The 20481-nt window shown below is 47.9% G+C and overlaps 1 protein-coding gene across 3 annotated transcripts; it reads left to right on the top strand.

Moving 5' to 3' along the window:
• The first annotated feature begins 467 nt into the window (after positions 1-467).
• RBM43 (RNA binding motif protein 43) lies at positions 468-7469 on the top strand. 3 transcript variants are annotated; one of them, XM_059852492.1, is made up of 4 exons: positions 468-867; positions 3439-3521; positions 5154-5248; positions 5864-7469. In XM_059852492.1, the coding sequence occupies exons 1-4, from the start codon at positions 500-502 to the stop codon at positions 6587-6589; spliced, it is 1272 nt and encodes a 423-aa protein (XP_059708475.1). In that variant the 5' UTR covers positions 468-499; the 3' UTR covers positions 6590-7469. The 3 variants fall into 3 exon arrangements, with proteins under 3 accessions (XP_059708475.1, XP_059708476.1, XP_059708477.1); XM_059852493.1 differs by having other exon boundaries at positions 735-867; positions 3335-3521; XM_059852494.1 differs by lacking the exon at positions 468-867 and adding an exon at positions 1008-2059 and having other exon boundaries at positions 3335-3521.
• Positions 7470-20481: the final 13012 nt, after the last annotated feature.

Here is a 20481-nt window from a genome sequence, read left to right on the forward strand (position 1 = left end):
ATTGCCCACAGGGACATTTCCCAGCTGCAGCTTTCACCCCAACATCAATGTCCAGCCAAACAAGGGGCTGTCTGGGGCCACTGGAGCTGTGCAAGTGCAGCCTTTGGGGTGCCAGGGGGGTGTCCCTGGCCATGTGGGACAGTGGGAGGGAATTCCTGTCTGGGAGGGTGGGCAGGCCCTGGCACAGGGTGCCCAGAGCAGCTGGGGCTGCCCTGGATCCTTGGAAATGTTTGCTGTCCGTGCATGTCCCTGCCACGTGTGTCCCTCTCCATGCATGTCCCAGTCCACACATGTCCCTCTCCCCTCCTGTCCTTCTCCATGTGTATCCCTGTTGCTGCCAGTCCCTCTCCACACCTGTCCTTCTCTCGTGTCCCTCTCCATACGTGTCCTTGTCCATGTATTTGTCTTGCATGTCCCTCTTCATACCTGTTCTCCACGTGTGTCCCTCTCCATGCATGCCCTTCTCCCTGTGTGTCCCTCTCCATGTGTATCTCTCTCCATGCGTGTCCCTGTCCATGTCTGTCCCTCTTCACGTGTATGCCTGTCCTTCTCCACGTGTGTCCCTGTCCCTCTCCATGCATGCCCTTCTTCCTGTGTGTCCCTTGTCCTTGTATATGTCCCTGTGTGTGTCCCTGTCCCCGCGTGTCCCTGCGCATCCCGGTGCCCGTTCCCGCCGGGCAGGGCGGGCCAGGCCGCGCCGTGTCCCCGCCGGGCTGGGGGCGGCCACAGGGGCGGCTCCGCGGCTTCCCCGCCGCTTTCGCTTTCGTTTCCCCGCCGGGCCCGCTCGTTCCACGTCCTTCCCAGAGAGATCCTTGTCCCGGTGGGATCCCAGTCCCGGTGGGATCCCGTCCCGCTGGAGCGGCCATGGCAAGTGCGGGGCCGGGGGGAGCGGGGGCCGCGCACCGCGAGGGCAGGGCCGGGAGGAGCTGAGGGGAAAGCGCTGGAAAAAGCTGGGGAGGGACTAGGGACAAGGGCTGGAGGGACAGGAGCCAGGGAATGGCTCCCACTGCCAGAGGGCAGGGATGGGTGGGAGATTGGGAACTGGGAATTCCTGGCTGGGCTGGAATTCCCAGAGCAGCTGGGGCTGCCCCTGGATCCCTGGCAGTGCCTAAGGCCAGGCTGGACGGGGCTTGGAGCAGCCTGGGACAGTGGGAGGTGTCTTTGCCCATGGCAGGGCTGGATTGGGATGAGCTTTAAGGTCCCTCTCAACCCAAAGCACTCCGGGATTTGCCAGGAATCCCCAGCAGGACCCGTTGGCAGCAGAGCTGCTGCCCCATCCCTCCCGGCCCGTTCCCGGCCCGTTCCCGGCCCGTTCCCGGCCCGTTCCCGGCCCGTTCCCGGCCCGTTCCCGGCCCGTTCCCGGCCCGTTCCCGGCCCGTTCCCGGCCCGTTCCCGGCCCCTCCCTCAGCGCCCATCCCCGCCTGGCAGCAGCTGCTCGGCACAGACGCGTCTCGGGAGTGATTCAGCACAAACCGTGTGTTCTTGGGTTGTTTTTTTCCCCCTAACCCCGCTCGCAGGCCCGAGTGTTGCTCCCAAACACCAGCTGGGAAGGTGTGAGGGCTGTCTGGCAGCCGAGCCGAGCTCCGGCTGTGCCAGGCGTGAGAAAATCCCCGTTTGCATTCCCTCCGTGCCGCCTCGGCGCAGCCGGGACCGCCTCTCCCCCGGGCCTCACCGCCGGCATCGTTCCCTGCCGGCATTAATGAAAAGCTCCTGGCTCTCGGAGTGTGGTGGAGCCTCTCGCCGGGTTTGTCCCCAGAGCCGCGGTGCTCCCCAGGACTGTGGGCAGGCATCCCTCCCGCAGCAGCTGGGATCGTGCTTTAGGCAGCGCAGGCCCAGGAAAATACCTTAGGAGAAGTTTAAAACTTAAGAGAAGCTTAAAGAATTCAGATGGCGTGACTGGCCTCAAGTGCAGTTACTGACAGCTCGTTCCCACAAACCGAATTTATCTCCTTCCTTCTGAAAAGTCGGTGAACTGTTCAATGTAGTCAGTGCTCCGCAATTTGCAGTGATACTGAATTTCAGAATCAGAGGAAGCCACGTTACCAGTGGGACCTTCCAGGTGAGAAACTGAAATTTAGGGCTCATTTTTCCAGCTTTAGAGCGGTGCTGAGAGGGTTTAAATGGCTGAGATCCCGAATTTAACAAGGACTCTGCCTCTTGCACTCAGCAGGGAATCCCGCTGAGCATCACATGCAGTTACAATTTTTCTTTCTCTTCTGATGTTAAAGATTAGAATCAGAGGAAACCACGTTGCCAGTGGGACCTTCCAGCTGAGAAACTTAAATGTAATGCTCATTTTTACTGCTCTGAGAAGATAGTGAGAGGGTTTAAATGGCATTTAAAACCATTTTTTAATGCAGGTGCCTGAGGCAGCCTGGCAGACTGAGATCTGATTGGGCAGGATTAATTAACCCCTAAATAAACATTGCAAAGGCTCCTAAAACAACTAAGGAACTGAAAAAAAACAAAACAAAACAAGCAAAAAAGAGACTGTCATTCATACCATTCACACCTGAAAGCTGAATTTGATCTGTTTTGAAAATGAACTTTTCTCACTACACGGAAGCAATAATATTTATTTATATAATATTTTATATATATAAATAATATTCTATTCTATTCTATTCCATTCTATTCTATTCTATTCTATTCTATTCTATTTATAATATTATATTTTCATATTTTATATAGATATATTATATATAATATATAATAGTATATATTATATATTATTATTATTATATATAATATATATTTTATATAGATATATAGTATATTTATATTATATTCAAATATTTCTTAAATTATTATATATAATACATTATATATAATATATGTTATATATTATATGTAATAGATAATATGTTATCTATTATCTATTATATATTATATATTATATGTATGAATGATATTATTATATAATTATATATTAATGAGAAATATATAATTTATATTATATTATACTATACTAATATGATATGATATGATACTATATTGCAATAAGTTATATATTATATTATTTTATATAATATAATATATATTACTGTGATAGATATTAATTATATGATCTCTAATCGATAACCTATAATATACATTATTAATATTTATTATTATATATAATATCTATCTTTTTTTCAGAGATTATGCATTCTGCATGGATACTTTCTTGTATTGCTGCTTGAAAATGCAAGTTTCCAAACTTGAAATATGGGTGTGAACAGTGTGTAGAAATTTTAAAAAAATACAAAAACAGAGGGGAAAATTGCAGAGGGAGTGGGAGCCCGTGCAGGGTGGCAGCCTGGGGGTCCCTGCTGACTTTGCCATCTGTGCCCAGGCTGGCAGAGGCACGAGGACAGTTGTCATCGCTGGGGTCCCCGCTGGCCTCCTGCAGGATGAGCTCCTGGCTGACCTCCTCACCATCCACTTCCAAATGTCCAGGAACAACGGCGGGGACGTGCAGTGTGTCACCTACCCCACCGGGAGCCCGGGCACTGCCTACGTCACCTTCGAGGAGGCAGGAGGTATTTATGACATGGATGTTGGAATCTGAAATGCAAAACACTCTTGGAACTTGGAGCTCGTAAGGTGAAGCTGAAAGTTAAACACAAAATGTAATTGGAAACTTTGAAAAAGGGGCTTCTAAACTTAAGTACTAAAAGCAAAAATATAAATTTATAATTTAAAGTGAAAGCACGTTACCCTAAATTAAAAAAAAAAATTAAAAATATTTTAAAAATAAAAATAATTAAATTATAAATAAAAATATTTGAAATACCATACTCAAATTTTATAACTATTGTAAATTCATACTATAAATATTTATACTATATATATAGTATATAGCATTATACTATATTTATACTATATATAAACTATATATAGTTTATACTATAAATATTATAAATAATATAAATATATTTAAACTATATTATAAATATATATAAATACAATATTACTATATTATAAATGCTATAAATATAAATTTCTATTTTAAATTTATAAATATTATAACATAATTAATGAGAAAAAACTTGCACTATGACATAAATCCATAAAACAACATATTTAAAAATTAAATTAAAACCATAAATTTCTTTATTCACAATACTTTATCAATCAATAACTCTTTAAAAAAATCTTATAACTAAAAATCTGGCAGCTTTTTAAACTATACTATAGCTATACTATACTAAACTATACTATGACAATAGTGTACTATACTATGCTACTAAACTATACTATAGCAATATAAAGTAAACTCACCCTTCTTTTTTATAAAAAAATAAAAAAAATAAATCACACCATTTAAACAACTCAAAAATCTTATCTCTCACTTCCTCAAAACTCTTTCAAAAGTCCTCAGGAGGCTGAAGCCTCTCTGGTAATCAGGCCAAGTTTCAGGATTTTATTTCTGCTCCTTGAAGTAATGACTCACAAACCATGCAAAGCTTTGGATTTGTTTTGCAGGAGGAAATTTCTGCCATGAGTAAGGTGTTGCTTTTGTAGTCAGGCTCTGGGGGATAAATCTCTGCCAGTTCTTGTGCCAAGGAGACAGGCTCATGTCTCTGAGCAATTGGGAGTCAGAGGTGAAATCTTGGGGAGAGCATGGGGTGGGTGCATGTGTGAGGGTACAGAGGAGTTCCAGCAGGCTGGAGGTGACTGTTTCACTGCTCCCCTGGTGCCTCAGGTTTGGCTTTTCTGTGTTCCAGGCTCTGTGCTGCTTCAGTGTGCAGCTCTGAGCTTCACACTCAGCGCTGCTGAGCTCTGTGCACAGAGCAGGGAGACAAAACAATTCCTGCTCCAGCTGGGCACCAAGGACAAATGAGCCAAATCTCAGCCCAGGAGCACAAACCCCGTGGGCTGGAGAGAGAAAAACGAGCAGGGTGGGAGTGCCTGGGCTAAAGCTGGGCTGGGACAATGAACTGCAAGGTGCAAATGGAGCAGAGCTGATCCCAGGGAGAGACCCCGGGAGCGCTCGTGCATTTTGGGGCCATTTTGGGTCATCCTGGGGGCAGCCCTGGCTGGGCTCTGGTGCTGCCCCAGCTGGATCCATGGAGGAGATCCTTGAATCAATCCCTGCTTTATTCTGGGACTCTGTTTAATCTCTGCTCTAGGGCAGCCTTCTCAACCAGTGAATCTGGGTTTGTTTTCAGTTGTGGAGCGTGTTCTGAAGAAGGATCAGCATCTCCTGCAGGACAAGAGGCTGCCCAGGCCCTTCCCCCTGACAGTGACCCCCTACTGCCACAACGTGAGCTCCTCCCTGCTCTCATTATCACTGCTTCCATTGGAGGGATGGGACCCCAGTCGGGCTAAAAACAATTTATGGCCCAGATCAGTGTCTGAGGCCGTGAGATTTGAGAGAGCACGCAGTCAGCCATAAAGAATGGTCCCAAGTTCTCTGTTACAAGGCAGTATAGAACTTTATAACCCAATGGACAGCTTCAGAAGTTTATTTTGCTTTTCTAACCTATCCCCTTTACTTCTGCTGCAATGAATATACTTTTATCCAGTGGGTTACTATCACATGTACACACAAATGCTTCTGCTATAACTTCTCAACTCAGCCTACTCTCTACGATTTCATTTCTACCTTATAAACCCTTCACCATCTTATCAATAGTTTCTTACTTACCTAAGTTACTTGAGATGTTTCTTACTTCTTACTTAGAACTATAGAAACATAAGTTCATGATTTTTCTGCTTAATGTCTGTGTACTTTATTTTTAAATCCATCCAAGCTTCTTCCAAGGCTGTGTCTTCCTCCTGTGTCTGTTGGAGTTTCTGTCTTTCTATTTCCCACACCTAATTCATCTAATTATGCTTAATGCCTCATTAGCCTCTCCTTAACTTCTCCTGTTGACAGTTCCAGGCCTTCCTCTGTGTCACATCCACCCTCAACGTGGCTGTTTTCAGAGATCACTTGGTTTTAGAGGATTTGGTGGAAGAGATGAAGAAGCAGAGCCCAGCTTTGAGTTTTGGGCCCTTGCAGCGTGACGGGCAGATTGCTGTGCAAGGGTCCTTCCCAGCACTGCGAGTGCTGAGAGATTTCCTCCTGCTGAAGGCAAAGTCCCTCTCAGAGGAGGACAAAAGAGAGGGCAAATCCCACCAGAGACCGAGGAGGAAGCTGCAGGAGCACAGAGGTGCTGCAGAGATGAGGAATTCCACCCGGGATGCTCACAGGGAAAAACAAGTGCTGGTTCTGGACACGGACATCTATCACTACATGAAGTGCTTTCATCTCAAGGCTCTCCAGGAAAATGGTGTTGTCATTTCTGGTGTCACTGATGGTGACATCACCACGGTGTGCATTGAGAGTGCTGGCAGCAAGGCTGGTGCTGCACAGGGATTAAGGGCCAAGAAAATGATTGAGAATTACTCGGTGGAGCTGCAGAGGATTCTGCGTAAGGAAAGGATCTGCTTCAAGGAGCCCAGCAGGGCTGGGAGGCAGAGGCACAGGCAGCTCTGTGAAAAGCTGAAAGCACGCTACCCCGGGGTGCTGCTCATCCCTTATGACACCCACCTGGACCTTGTGGGCACCTCTGCAGATGTTTTTGGGTTGGCAGAGGAGGTGAAGAGGCACTCCAGGTAGGGGTGAGGGTTCCTGTGGGTTGGGTTGCTCAGCCAGACTCTGCCTGTGGCCCTGTGGCACTGCAGGTCTGCTCTGTGGCCCTGGGATGTCACTTTGTCCCACTCACAGGCTGGCAGCTCTGCATGGGAGAGTGACCAAGCCTGGCCCCCCAAACCCCAAATTAGGGTCAGAACAAAAAATCAATGACTTTGCATCTTTCATGAACTTGGGGAGCTGTTCTGCCCAGAAACAGCCACATTTCTCTTGGTACCTCAGTGCATTCTCATCCCAGCTTGCTGTCATGGAGTACATGATGAGAAAAGAGATTTTATTTATTTTTTTTTTTAAGCTGGGTGTGCCAACCATGTAGGAAACACTGCAGGGAATTGTGTGGGAGGCTCTGTGAGGAGGTGACTGCAGCAGCCAGCAATGGGGACCTTTTCTGGGCCTTTATCTGCCTTGAGAAGAGAGCTGGGACACCTGGCAGGGCAAAATGCACATGGAATGGACAGGCTTGGGAAAGCCTTGATGATTCTTCCCTGCAGGAAACAGGCAAGTTTGTTTTCATAGGAGCAATAATGGGGTTTTTTCCAGCTGTAAAGGCTTCTGCAGCATCTCTTGACAGCTCGTTATTTAGACATGAAAGTGTGTCCAGAGATTTGATGGGAAAATGGGGGGGCATTCAGACTTGGGAATCAGATTCTGTTTATGCAAATCTGTTTCTGTATCCATTGCAAGGGCACAAACGGGTTTTTTTTTAAACCAATTTAGAAAATAGCTTTTATTTTGTGATATCTGTGTGTTTAGAATAATTTCTCAAAACATCCAGAGCAGCTTTTCTGTCTGATGTGCAGGGAAAGCTTTAAGGGTTTATGCCATTAAAGAAAAGTGTTGTCCAAAACATTGTGTCTGTGTTATTTTAACCAAATCCCAGATTTTTGGTTGGAAGCCCAAGAAATGCTCGAGTCATTTTCTTGTCATGACTGATTCTCCACTGCAGTGGAGCCAGAGAGAGGTGTTAAAGCACCTCTGTGCACTAAAAATATATTAAAAGTGTATTAAAATGAATTAAAATTGTATTAAAAATGACTGTCAAAGCAGCAAGCTGATGAGCTTAATTAGTGCTTTGCTGAATTGGGAGAGCTGAGCAGTATTTAAAGATATTTAACAATAACTGTTATTTTTATTATTTATTTATTTATTTATTTATTTTATTTCATCCTTTCCAAGTCCCCCTGTGCTCTACAGGTTCTCCAAGGGGCTCAGGGATGGGAAATTCTGGAAAACTCCCCCTGGAGCTGTTTGTGGTCATCCCCACAGAGCTCAAGCAGAGGTGGGAAGTTTTTCAACCTTGTCAAAGAGAAAATCCTCTATGAAGGATAATCCTTTAATGAAATTAGTGCTGTGTTCCAGTGTCCACATGGAGCTTCTCATCTTTTTTCTGAAGAGCCTCATTTTGATTTTTTATTTTTTTTCTGATTCAGAGCTCTGGTATTTCCTATGTTTTGCTCAACAGGCAGCCCAGTGGCCCTGGTGTCTGTGTGAGCCCTGGCTGGTTGCTGCTGCCTGAGGGTGGCTTTTGAGTCACTTTTGGCACCAGCACAGCTGGCAGCAGCACTCCAGGTGTCCTTCAGCTCTGGGTTTCTGCCAAACAGCTCCTTCTTACCCGAGGATCTGCAGTCACCACCTCAGAACCTTGAAATCACAGCTGAATAAAATGTTCTTTTTGAATCCTGGCTCAGCTGGAGCAGCTCCTCTTCCCATTCCCTTTGCCCCCACGTCCTTGGCACCCCTTCAGCATTATCCCATTGTTCCCAGGGCTCTCCATCTGCTGCTCTCATTCCCTGGGTGTGCTTCTGGAGACAAAAAGAGCTTTTTTGCCTGGGCTGTTTTGTTTGTGGAGTGCTTTGGAAGGGGGCATCTGGGGAAAGAGGAGCAGGGGAGCTGTTGTTGTGCTCCAGGGCTGCTTTTCCAGCTTGGATTTGGCTGGGAATGCCCCACCTTTGGCCCTGGGATGGATCCAGGGCTGCTGGTCTCTGAAACACAGCCACCAGTGAAACACCCATTCCTTCCCTCACCATTCCACTGAAAACAATGGATATTTATCTGAAACCCCTCCAATCTGGTCACTGCCATGAATATTCCAACAAATCCAACCAAACAAACCCCTCTTAGGGCTGCTCAGGGATTTGCCAGCTCTCTTTCTCACAGTTATTTTTATGGCAAGCAAGGCTCTGCTGTCTCTATGAAATTCCACTTGAAAAATATTTGTGTGTGTTGGATGATACCCTGGGAAACAGCTGTTATTCCTGGATCTGTTGGTTAACTCAGGACTCTCAGGTTTGCACATTAATTTGAGTGAAAAAATTGCTCAGGAGACCTCAACAAAATATTTGTGCCCTCGCTGGCTGCCCTTCCCCAGAAGGGGAGAAATAAGAGTTGTAAAAATCCAAAGCCTGATTTTGATTTGAGGCACAACTCCCGCTGGAAAATAAATTTAAAAAATACTTTAAAAGCAGCAGAATGTGAGCTCAGTTCCTGGCAGCACCTGGCTACAGCCCGTGGGGAAAAAACCTAAAAAACACCTTAAAATGCCTTGAAAAACACCTTAAAATGCCTTAAAACCACGAGGACTTGAGGGACATCCCTCAGCAGGAAAATCTTGGGCAATTTGGAGGCCGAAGCAATCTGCTGGCTGTGCTGAGGGCTGGGGGAGGTGGTGCAGCAGGAATGATTGACTGGAATCCTTCAGCATCCCTGACACAAAGGGCTGCTCCTGCTGGGAGGGAGGACAAAGCCTCCCTGTTCCCCAAGGTACCTGTGCATCTCATGGTGCAGCAGGAAGGATGGAGGCCATTCCTGCAGGAAGGAGGGATTTCCATGAGGAAAAGAAAGCCCTTCCTGCAGGCTTCTTGTCCCCAAAGCTTCCCCAACCACCTCTGAGCTGCACTCAAACTTTGTGCGTTGGCTCCTACTGCAAAAGATCTGTCACATCTCCTGAAAAACTGCAATCCCAGAGGAATATTCTGAAGGAGTATTCTGCTTTTGAGAACTGTGTGTTTGTATGTAAAAATAACCCCCAGAACGACGTGTAAGAAAAATAAACAGAGTTAATAACAATGATCTCATTATCTGAGGCAGCTTTCACACCCACACCTTCCTCAGGCCACGCTGGAGGCTGGGAAGCATCCAGCCCAGATAAAAATGGGAATATTTACCAGCTGAGGGTGGTTGGTGAGTCCCTGCAGCCGTCCAGGAGAGGAGATGGATTTAGCAGGGATCTCCCTGGGCTCCAGGAACAAACCCTCATTCCTGTTCTGGTGCACATCTTGTGTGGGAGAAAGCAGCTGTGACCCTGCCCAGGGGGGCTGGAATTGCTGGGAAGGCTTGGAATGGCTTGGAAATGCTGGGAAATGCTTGGAAATGCCTGGAAATGCTGGGAAATCCTTGGAAATGCTGGTAAATCCTTGGAAAAGCTTTCTGATTGCTCAGCCCTTCCAAGGTGGCTTCTCCCTCACATCCAGGGTGGTCGGTGTTCCAGGATCCATGGCTTCCATCCAGTTGAATTCCAAAGAGCTCCCTGGGGCTCCTTCCCTTCACTTGCTGCAGTGAAAAGTGCTTTTCCACCCCTCTCTTTTAAATCAGGAGCACAGAGAAATCCCATGGGTGAACTTTACCACCTTCACCTCAGTTTTAGAGGATGGGAGTCTTCCCTGATTTCTGCAGCAGCTGCCTGAAGATAACCAGGCACCCTGGCCAAGGGGATGAAAAATAAGCATTAATTTTAATTGTGATTTAAAGCAGACCAGAAAAATAGAGAAAGACTGCACAATTCGGGACTGACAGCACCTGGTCTGCTTGGACTTAATTTTTCCTTAGTTGTAGGAGTTGTGGAACATCTGCTGGAAAACAAATCCCTTTTTCTGCTTCCTAACACAGCTTTCCTTTGTCTCCTGACACCCATCAATGACCTTTGAAGAAATCTGCAGAAAGGAACTCGGAGAAGGAAGAACACCACCTCTGCAGCAGCAGCACCCGTGCTGGGTGTTGCATTAAAAGCAGTTTCCAGGTGGATCTTCCCTGTCCTTTCTGCTCCTGCCTTTGCCATGGGAGCAGTGGGGATCAGCACCTGGGGGAGCTGAATTTGTAGAGAATTCTCTCATGGTGTGGCAAAAGCTGATAGGCCAAGAAGCACTTACAATGTGTTGTAATTAGGAAATATTTGGCTTCTGATTGTGATGGCGTGAATTCTAACATCTGTATTGTCTCACCCTTCTCATGAGGCTGAAAATGGAATAAAAGTTTTTAAACCACCTCTCAGTTACCCCATCTCTGCGTCAAAAAAGGGATTAATCCAAGACCTGCCACCCACAATACCAAAGGGGAAAAAAAGCCAGGATAAAATATTGGAAAAACAAATTTCTGTTGTGTTTGCACAGCTGGAATAGTTTCATACTGCTGAAACCCCTGGAGAAGGAGTGCCGGGGTGGGATGCACAGATGGGACGGTGCAGGGGAGGTGGGGTTTCTCCAGGCTGGCATTTCCCCAGCTCACCCCTGATGGAGCAGGCTGCGTGTGCTGGAGCTGCTCACCCCATTCCCTGTTCCCTCTGGGAACAGCGGGCTGGGCCCTGCGAGCCCCGAGTTGGTCCTTTTGGGGTCACCCTGGGCTCTCAGCCGCCGCTGGGTCCCTCCTCGGGCGGGACACGGGGACAGGAGCAGGTGCCAGCGGCCGGAGCTTGTCCCGTCCTCCTGTTCCTGTCAGCTCGGCGACACAAGAGGGAGCCAGATGCTTTGGAGCCGGAATTCCACGGTCTGAGCCGGGTCCTGCCCTGCTGCGGGAGGAGGAGAGCCGGGAGCGGGTCCTGCTCCAGCCTGGGGCATCCTGCGGGGAGCCCAGCTCAGCTCATCTTTCCCTGGGGATGGTGGCATCAGGTCCTGCTCCATCCCCGAGCTCAGCTCACCTTTCCCTGGGGATGGTGGCATCAGGTCCATCCCGAGCTCAGCTCGCCTTTCCCTGGAGGAGATCCAGGATCATGTCCTGGCTCACCTCGCCTTTCCCTGGAGGAGATGTTGGGATCGAGTCCTGCTCCATCCCCGAGCTCAGCTCACCTTTCCCTAGAGGAGATGCCAGGATTGGATCCTGCTCCCTCCTGGAGCTGTGGGAAGCCGAGCTCAGCTCATCTTTCCCTGGAGACGTTGGAATTAGGTCCTGCTCCATCCGATCTCAGCTCACCTTTCCCTGGAGGAGATGCCAGGATCAGGTCCTGCTCCATTCCGAGCTCAGATCACGTTTTCCTGGAAATGTTGGGATCAGGTCCTGCTCCTTCCTGGGGCTGCTGAAAGCCAAGCTCAGCTCACCTTTCCCTGGAGGAGATGACAGGATTGGGTCCTGCTCCCTCCTGGAGCTGTGGGAAGCCGATCTCAGCTCACCTTTCCCTGGAGGAGATGTTTGGATCGGGTCCTGCTCCATCCCCGAGCTCAGCTCACCTTTCCCTGGAGGAGATGTTAGGATCAGGTCCTGCTCCATTCCGAGCTCAGCTCACCTTTCCCTGGAGGAGATGTTTGGATCGGGTCCTGCTCTATCCCCAATCTCAGCTCACATTTCCCTGGAGGAGATGCCAGGATCGGGTCCTGCTCCATCCGATCTCAGTTCATCTTTCCCCGGAGCTGTTGGGAGCGGCTCCTTCCCACCTTTCCCTGCCCAGGCTGCTCTCCCAGCCCCTCCTTCCAAGGTCCTACAATCCCGAATTTCACTGAGCCCGTGGGTGTGTGTGAGGAGCCGGAGCTGGGATTAATCCCTCGTTAAACGCGCTGTAATTAAACCGTGCTGTAACGAATCCCGTGCCAAATGCACCCCATTATGCCATCCCCGGAGCCAGGTGAGCGGGGAGCACGGACTGAGAGGGGCTTTAGGGTCTTTTCCACCCCAAACCACTCCTCTCTCTGTGTGGGATGTCCCTTTATCTCCCGCTGCTCTGGTCCCGATTTACCTGGGCTCCTGATCGCTCCCAATCCCCTCCGGATTCTCCAAACTCGCGGATTTTGGAGGAGACACCTCCTGCTCCACTGCACCGAGGAATTTAACCCTTCCCTTCTCCTCCAGGCTGCACTCAGTGGCACCAAAACTGTCACCTTAGATGCCCTGAAATAAAAATTTAAAAAACTTCATTTCCACTTTGACGTGGATTGTGACAAATTTTTTCACAAAGCTGCTCCTCTCCTTAATGTCACAGACAATTCTGCTCTGCCTGGCCTGCACTGGGAGCTTGTGTGCATGAAATATCATCTTCACCATCACCTGGGTGCTTTTATTTTTCAGCCAGAAGCTCTTGTGTGGATACCAGCAGTCCTGAGCAAGTGGAAATTTTAATTCCCACACTAAACCCTCCCTGAGAGGCTTTTCCCCCTCTGTTGGATGAACATCTCCTCTAGGAGTGAAGGGTTTGGCATTTCTCTCAGAATCCCCCAGACTTTCTGAATAACACACTCACAGACTCCAGCACCTGCTGTGCCAGCCCAAAAGAGAGCAGAGCAGGATTTTCCAGGATTTTCCAGGTTAACTCCTGGCATTGGCAGGCCTGGAGGGGCTGGAATGGGAATTCCAAAGGGGAGAAAGAGCCTGGAGGGAATGCTGGGATGTACAGAAATTCCTGCAGGGGAGGGGCTCATCTGGATGCAAAAGAAGCCAGGAAGAGGGAGCAGAGTTTTGCTCAGGTGTGGTTTAACCTGAGCTCCCAAAACCACCCAAAGCCTCGGCTGGAAATGCAGGTTTGTGCCTGCTGCAGGATTTCCCCCACGTGGAGCTGCTCCTGACCAAACCAGGCTAAACCAGCTGCAGAGGGCAGGAAGCTGAAGGTGGAAAGATGAGGAAAACCCACAAAATAATCTCATTTAAACCTTCCTGAAGGCAGAGCAGAGTAACTGCATTTATTCAGCTGCTGGCTCTGCTGCTGGCAGCGCTGTCCCCAAAGTGTCACCACGTCCCTCCGTCCCTGTGCCCAGCCTGCTCTGCACCCCTGGGTGCAATGGCAGCAGCCTCAAAGCTGTTTGAAGTCTTGCCAATGTGGGGCTGGTGAAATTTCAAGCTGTTTTTTAAAATGATTATTATTTGTTAATTTTTTTTTTTTTTTTTGGTGCTAAATTCTCGGTTTTTTAATGTGAGTAACCTTGAAGAGCTCCCAGACTTGCAGCGCTGCCGTGGGAATCACAGATTGAATACCTAATCAACTGAGAGATCCTCAAGGATTATATTTGAATTAAAATCAGGAGAAATGTGGGTGGGGAGGGACCTTAAAGCCCATTTTTTCCAACCCCTGGCACCTCCCAGTGTTCCAGGGTGCTCCAACCCAGCCCTGTCTTACCTTGGCAGAATTTCCTAAGTCATTTTCCTGAAGGAAATTGTGGGTTTGGTAAGGATAGGCAGCTCTCCTGAAGGATAATTGATCCCCCCTGGAACAGGTGATCCTTTGTCTTTAACTCTGAATTTTGGGAATGCTGAGGGAGGCTGGCAGTGCCTCCTCTCCTGCCCGTGTCACCGGGCAGGGACAGGCTGCCAAGCTGTCCCACATTCCATGCACAGCATTTCCTGGCATCAGGCACTGAGAAAGTGCTTCAAAAAAATTCTTCTTCTTCTTCTTCTTCTTCTTCTTCTTCTTCTTCTTCTTCTTCTTCTTCTTCTTCTTCTTCTTCTTCTTCTTCTTCTTCTTCTTCTTCTTCTTCTTCTTCTTCTTCTCCTTCTTCTTCTTGTTCTCTTCTTCTCCTTCTTCTTCTTCTTCTCCTTCTCCTTCTTGTTCTCTTCTTCTCCTTCTCCTTCTTCTTCTTCTTCTTCTCCTTCTTCTCCTTTTCCCCTTCTCCTTCTCCTTCTTCTTCTTCCTCTTCTTCTTCTACTTCTTCTTCTTCTTCTTCTTCTCCTTCTCCTTCTCCTCCTCCTCCTTCTCCTTCTCCTTCTCCTTCTCCTTCTCCTTCTCCTTCTCCTTCTCCTCCTCCTTCTCCTTCTCCTTCTCCTTCTCCTTCTCCTTCTCCTCCTCCTTCTCCTTCTTCTTCCTATTACTATTATTACTATTAAAGATAATAATTACTGTAAAATTATTAATAATAGCAATAATTATAAATAAGATAATTATTAATAGTTTTATTAATGAATATATAATAATTATTATTAGTTCTATTCATTATTATCTATAATAACTATTAATCGTTCAATTAATGATTATCTTATATAATAATAAATAGAAATAATAATGTTCATCATATTATTTATATATAATTTATATTTTAATATTTATTTTAATATAAAGATATATTATTATTTTATAGTTTTCTTTCTTTTTATTTATTTATAGATTTGATTATAATGTTATTATTATCCACCTGACTTTTATCCTATTCTTCTTCCTCTGGAGTAATTTCCCATATGAACATGGGATTTGGGCTCCTGGAATAACAGGATTTGGGTTTCCAGGGATTTGCTGCTGGGAAATTCAGCTTCCACCTAAATTTCATCCTATTTCCCTGGAATTATTTCCCATGGTAGTCCAACATATTAGGATGGAATTCGGGCTCCTGGAATATAGGCTTTGGTTTTCCAGGGGCTTGCTGCTGGGAAGTTGGGTTCCACCTGAATCTTATCCTATTCCTCTGAGGTATTTCCCATATTAACATGGAATTTGAGCTCCTGAAAGAACAGGATTTGGATTTCCAGGGATGTCAGGGGCTTGCTGCTGGGAAATTTGGGTTCCACCTGAATTTTATCCTGTTCCTCTGAGGTATTTCCCATGGTAGTCCAGCACTTTATCAGGGAATTTGAGGAATTTTCAATTGTTTGGAAAAGTGAGCATTTTGTGAAATGAGTGTAAATGTTCTGGGCTCTCAGAACTGCCAAAGGATTGGAATCCCTTTGTTATTTTATGGATGGAGAAATGGAGGCAGAGAGGGGAATGCTGGCCCGGGGCTGCCCATTGAGAGGGACAATAAAAACTGACAGAGGCACAGGAAGGTCGGGCCGGGGGAATGAGAGCACTGTGTCAGCTCTGTCAGGGATTTGGGAAGTGCAGGACACCAGATCCCACAGGGAGATTGTGTCCCCAAGGTCCCCAGAGAGCTGAGCTCTGTGTCCTGTGTCCCCAAGGTCCCCAGAGAGCTGAGCTCTGTGCCCTGTGTCCCCAAAGTCCCCAGAGAGCTGAGCTCTGTGTCCCCAAGGTCCCCAGAGATCTGAGCTCTGTGCCCTGTGTCCCCAAGGTCCCCAGAGATCTGAGCTCTGTGCCCTGTGTCCCCAAGGTCCCCAGAGAGCTGAGCTCTGTGTCCTGTGTCCCCAAGGTCCCCAGAGAGCTGAGCTCTGTGCCCTGTGTCCCCAAGGTCCCCAGAGAGCTGAGCTCTGTGTCCTGTGTCCCCAAGGTCCCCAGAGAGCTGAGCTCTGTGCCCTGTGTCCCCAAGGTCCCCAGAGAGCTGAGCTCTGTGCCCTGTGTCCCCAAGGTCCCCAGAGAGCTGAGCTCTGTGCCCTGTGTCCCCAAGGTCCCCAGAGAGCTGAGCTCTGTGCCCTGTGTCCCCAAGGTCCCCAGAGAGCTGATCCCTGTGCCCTGTGTCCCCAAAGTCCCCAGAGAGCTGAGCTCTGTGCCTTGTGTCCCCAAGGTCCCCAGAGAGCTGATCCCTGTGCCCTGTGTCCCCAAAGTCCCCAGAGAGCTGAGCTCTGTGTCCCCAAGGTCCCCAGAGAGCTGATACCTGAGCTCTGTGTCCCCAAGGTCCCCAGAGAGCTGAGCTCTGTGCCCTGTGTCCCCAAGGTCCCCAGAGAGCTGATCCCTGTGCCCTGTGTCCCCAAAGTCCCCAGAGAGCTGAGCTCTGTGCCCCCAAGGTCCCCAGAGAGCTGATACCTGAGCTCTGTGTCCCCAAGGTCCCCAGAGAGCTGAGCTCTGTGCCCTGTGTCCCCAAGGTCCCCAGAGAGCTGATCCCTGTGCCCTGTGTCCCCAAGGTCCCCAGAGAGCTGAGCTCTGTGCCCTGTGTCCCCAATGTCCCCAAAGAGCTGAGCTCTGTGCCCTGTGTCCCCAGAGAGCTGAGCTCTGTGCCCTGTGTCCCCAAGGTCCCCAGAGAGCTGATCCCTGTGTCCTGTGTCCCCAAGGTCCCCAGAGAGCTGATCCCTGTGTCCTGTGTCCCCAAAGTCCCCAGAGAGCTGATCCCTGTGTCCTGTGTCCCCAAGGTCCCCAGAGAGCTGAGCTCTGTGCCCTGTGTCCCCAAGGTCCCCAGAGAGCTGATCCCTGTGCCCTGGGATGCATCCAAAGCCCCCCAGAAATTCAGAGTGTTCCTCTCAGCTGGAGACATCCACAGCCCTGGAGACGGAGCCAACGGCAGATGGTGGCAATGGCCACCGTGGGCATCTCCCGTGGAATTCCAGCCTGGCTGAGCCTGGCCTGTCCCCTGGGCCAGCTCTCCCACCCTTGGAGCCCTGTGGATGTGGCACCTGGGACACGGAGGAGCTGGCACAGGTGGCTCTGCCCACACCAAAATGTCCCCAGAGGTGCCCGGGCACAGCTCTGCCGAGCCTTCCCTGGCACTCCATCGCCTCCAAAGCATTCCCAAACTAAAACCACTGGAATTCCCAAAATTCCCCTTTAAAATGCCTGGAAATCCCAAATTAAAATTCCTGGAATTCCCAAATTCCCCTTTAAAAAACACTTGGAATTCCCAAATGAAAACTCCTGAAATTCCTAAATTAAAATCCCTGGAATTCCCAAATTCCCTTTTAAAAAGCCTGGAATTCCCAGATTCCCCTTTAAAACACCTGGAAATCCCAACTGAAAACACCTGGAATTCCTAAATTAAAAGCTTGGAATTCCCAAATTCCCCTTTAAAAAACACCTGGAAATCCCAAATGAAAACACTTGGAATTCTCAAATTAAATCCCCTGGAATTCCCAAATTCCCCTTTAAAAGGTCTGGAATTCCCAAATTAAAATGCCTGGAATTACTAAAATAAAAGCCTGGAAATCCCTAAATGAAAACCCCTGGAATTCCCAAATTAAAATGCCTGGAATTCCCAAATTAAAAGGCCTGTAATCCCTAAATTAAAAGCCTGGAAATCCCAAATGAAAACACCTGGAATTCCCAAATTAAAAGGCCTGGAAATCCCAACTTAAAATGCCTGGAATTCCAAAATTCCCCTTTAAAAAACACCTGGAAATCCCAACTGAAAATGCCTGGAATTCCCAAATTCCTCTTTAAAACAAACACGTGGAATTCCCAAATAAAAAGGCCTGAAAATCCCAAATTAAAGTCCTGAGAATTCCCAAACGAAAAGGCCTGGAATTCCCAAATTCCCCCTTAAAACCCCCCTGGAATTCCCAAATGAACCCCCAGGAATTCCCGAATTCCCGGCAGGAATGCTCCGTGTGGCTGCCAGAGCATCCTGCCGGGCAGGAAACCATGGCAACAACTCCTTGGAGCATTCCTGGCCTGCTGGACTCGGCCCAAACTCTTCCCAGGCTGGGAAGGATTTCTCCCCCCTCCAGGTATTTTTTTTATATTTCCATTTTTTGTGGATTTTGCAGCCCGGGTTGAGCTCTCTGTCTCAGTTGCTGCTCTGAGGATCTCTTGGACATCTCCCACTAAAATTCCTGGGGCAGGAAAGAGCCTGGCTCAACACACCTGACACCTTTCTTAACCTTTGGGACGGGCTTAGCAAAGCTCAGACTAACAGAGGAGCTGAGGCTGGGTTTTTCTGGGAGCCTCCCCTGCCATCCCTCTGTAATTGTTGTCATTGAAGGAAGATATTGCTGTTAGAGTGAGAGGAATGGGGGGTTTGGGATCAGGTGTTTTGGGAAGGCTGAACCTCTCAAGCACCTCAGAAATGGGGAAAGAGAGAGGGAATTTGGGATAAAAAGGAGGCTGTATCCTCCAAAAATTGGAGAGACCCCAGGGGATGCCCCATGGCCTCTCCCTTGATTGGAATAAAGTTCCAGGACTGCTCTGTCTCTTTTTGGACACAAACCTCTGGTGTTGGTGGATGAATTTTCCTAACAAAAGTGAGAGGAATGGGGGGTTTGTCTTTCCAAACCAGCCCTGGGGCTGCTGGGAGGTAAAACCAGCACTGGAGAGAAAAGAAACCATGGGGAGGATTCCACTGGTTGGTGAATGGAAAAGAGATTTGCTTTTACAAATAAATTTTGGGTTTGCAGATAAATGAAATTGGGCATTGAGAGGTGAAAGAAACAATGGGGAAGAAAAACCCCTAAATTCTGTAAGAATTAAAAATTAAAATGGAGGGTTCTACATTAGAGAGGAATCTTTGGGATCAAGTGTTTCGGGAAGTCTGAACCTCTCAAGCACCTCAGAAATGGGGAAAGAGAGAGGGAAATTCAGCTGGGAAATTGGGATAAAAAGGAGGCTGTGCCCTCCAAAAATTGGAGAGACCCCAGGGAATGCCCCATGGCCTCTCCCTTGATTGGAATAAAGTTCCAGGACTGCTCTGTCTCCTTCTTGGACACAAACCTCTGGTGTTGGTGGATGAGTTTTCCTGACAAAAGGAAGAGCAGGAAGGCTCAGCCGAGGAGGGAGATGCTTTTTGACTCGTGCAGCTCTTTTTTTTGGTGAATTACCCCCAGGAGCAGCGATCCCGCTGAATTCCCGGGGTGATGGCTCCAGCTCTCCCAGCTCCCAGCACATTTAGAGCTGATCTCCAGATTGCTGGGAGGACTCGGCTGGATGTCAGGCATAAAAGCTTAATAAGTGACATACTTTACATTTTTTCGGTGCAATCGAGTCTAAAAGCTTCCACTCAGTTCAAATTACCAGAGGTAATTTCAACACAGCTGTCAAGGCTTGGTGGAGATTTTTTTTTTTTGTTTTTCTTTTTTTTTAAAATCTCCTGGAAATGGGAGTTTTTCCTAATGTGCTTTTACGTTCCAGGGTAATTTCTTTGTGTGCAGGTATTGCAGGGAGAGGTGAAGCCTCACTTTTTGCTGGGAGGATTTTTTTTTGGTCACATCCCTGCTGCTGGAAATGATGCCCCGAGTTCATCATGGGGTGGATTGAACTCTGATCTGCAGGTCTGAATTTGGGGGGTTGGAGTGAGGAAAGCTGAACCCCAAAAAAATCCGTTAAATTCTAAAAAATCTTTCATTTTTTCCTGCCCAGCGAGGAGCTGGGATGGTCCTGGATGGGTGCATGGAGCCCTCCCAAATCTGCATTTTGAGGGGAAATGGGCTGAAATCCCTCACACCTGCTCAGGAAAAACCCAAATTTCAGCGCCTGCAGCTCCTCCTTCTTCTTCAGGCAGGGAAAACTCCTCTGGGTGGGTTTGGGGCGACAGAAAATCGACATTTCCATGTGAACAGGAGGGCCTTGAGCCATTCAGCCTGACAAAACCAGCGCTTAACCCCGAGTTTAAGCTTAAATACTTTGCTAGACCCGGCCTTATCAGCACTGACTTTTAAATATTCCATTTTCTTGGCACCCGGGGGGATTTTTGGGACGCTGATGATCCTGGAAAATCGCCCTGTTGCACTCGCAGGTCCTGCTGAGCCCCCAATTCCATTCCTGACCTGATCAAAGATGCTCCATCACCCCACAATATTTATCTCACCCTTGCAAAGGAGCCATGAGGGAATTTTATTTCTGGTTTTTGGGTGGTTTTAGCTCTGGGGAAGCCGTGTTTGGATTGCCTTGGGGCAAACTGGGGGTGCTGGAGCATCTCTGGGGACAGGGACAGCTCTGGACCCCAACTTTCCCAAATGTCCCAGGAACTCGGCAATCTCAGCAGCTCCTCACCAGTCCCCTCTAAAAAATAAAAATCATCAAATAAACCTCCTTAAAATGATGATAGAAACAAATTTTGGGGGTTTTAAAAGGATTTTTTTCCCCATTTAGATGAACCTGATCCTCCAAACCCACCAGCCAGAACTTCACCCCCTTTTTTTTCTGACCT

This window comes from Haemorhous mexicanus, chromosome 8 (assembly GCF_027477595.1).
Source record: "Haemorhous mexicanus isolate bHaeMex1 chromosome 8, bHaeMex1.pri, whole genome shotgun sequence".
Taxonomy (NCBI): domain Eukaryota; kingdom Metazoa; phylum Chordata; class Aves; order Passeriformes; family Fringillidae; genus Haemorhous; species Haemorhous mexicanus.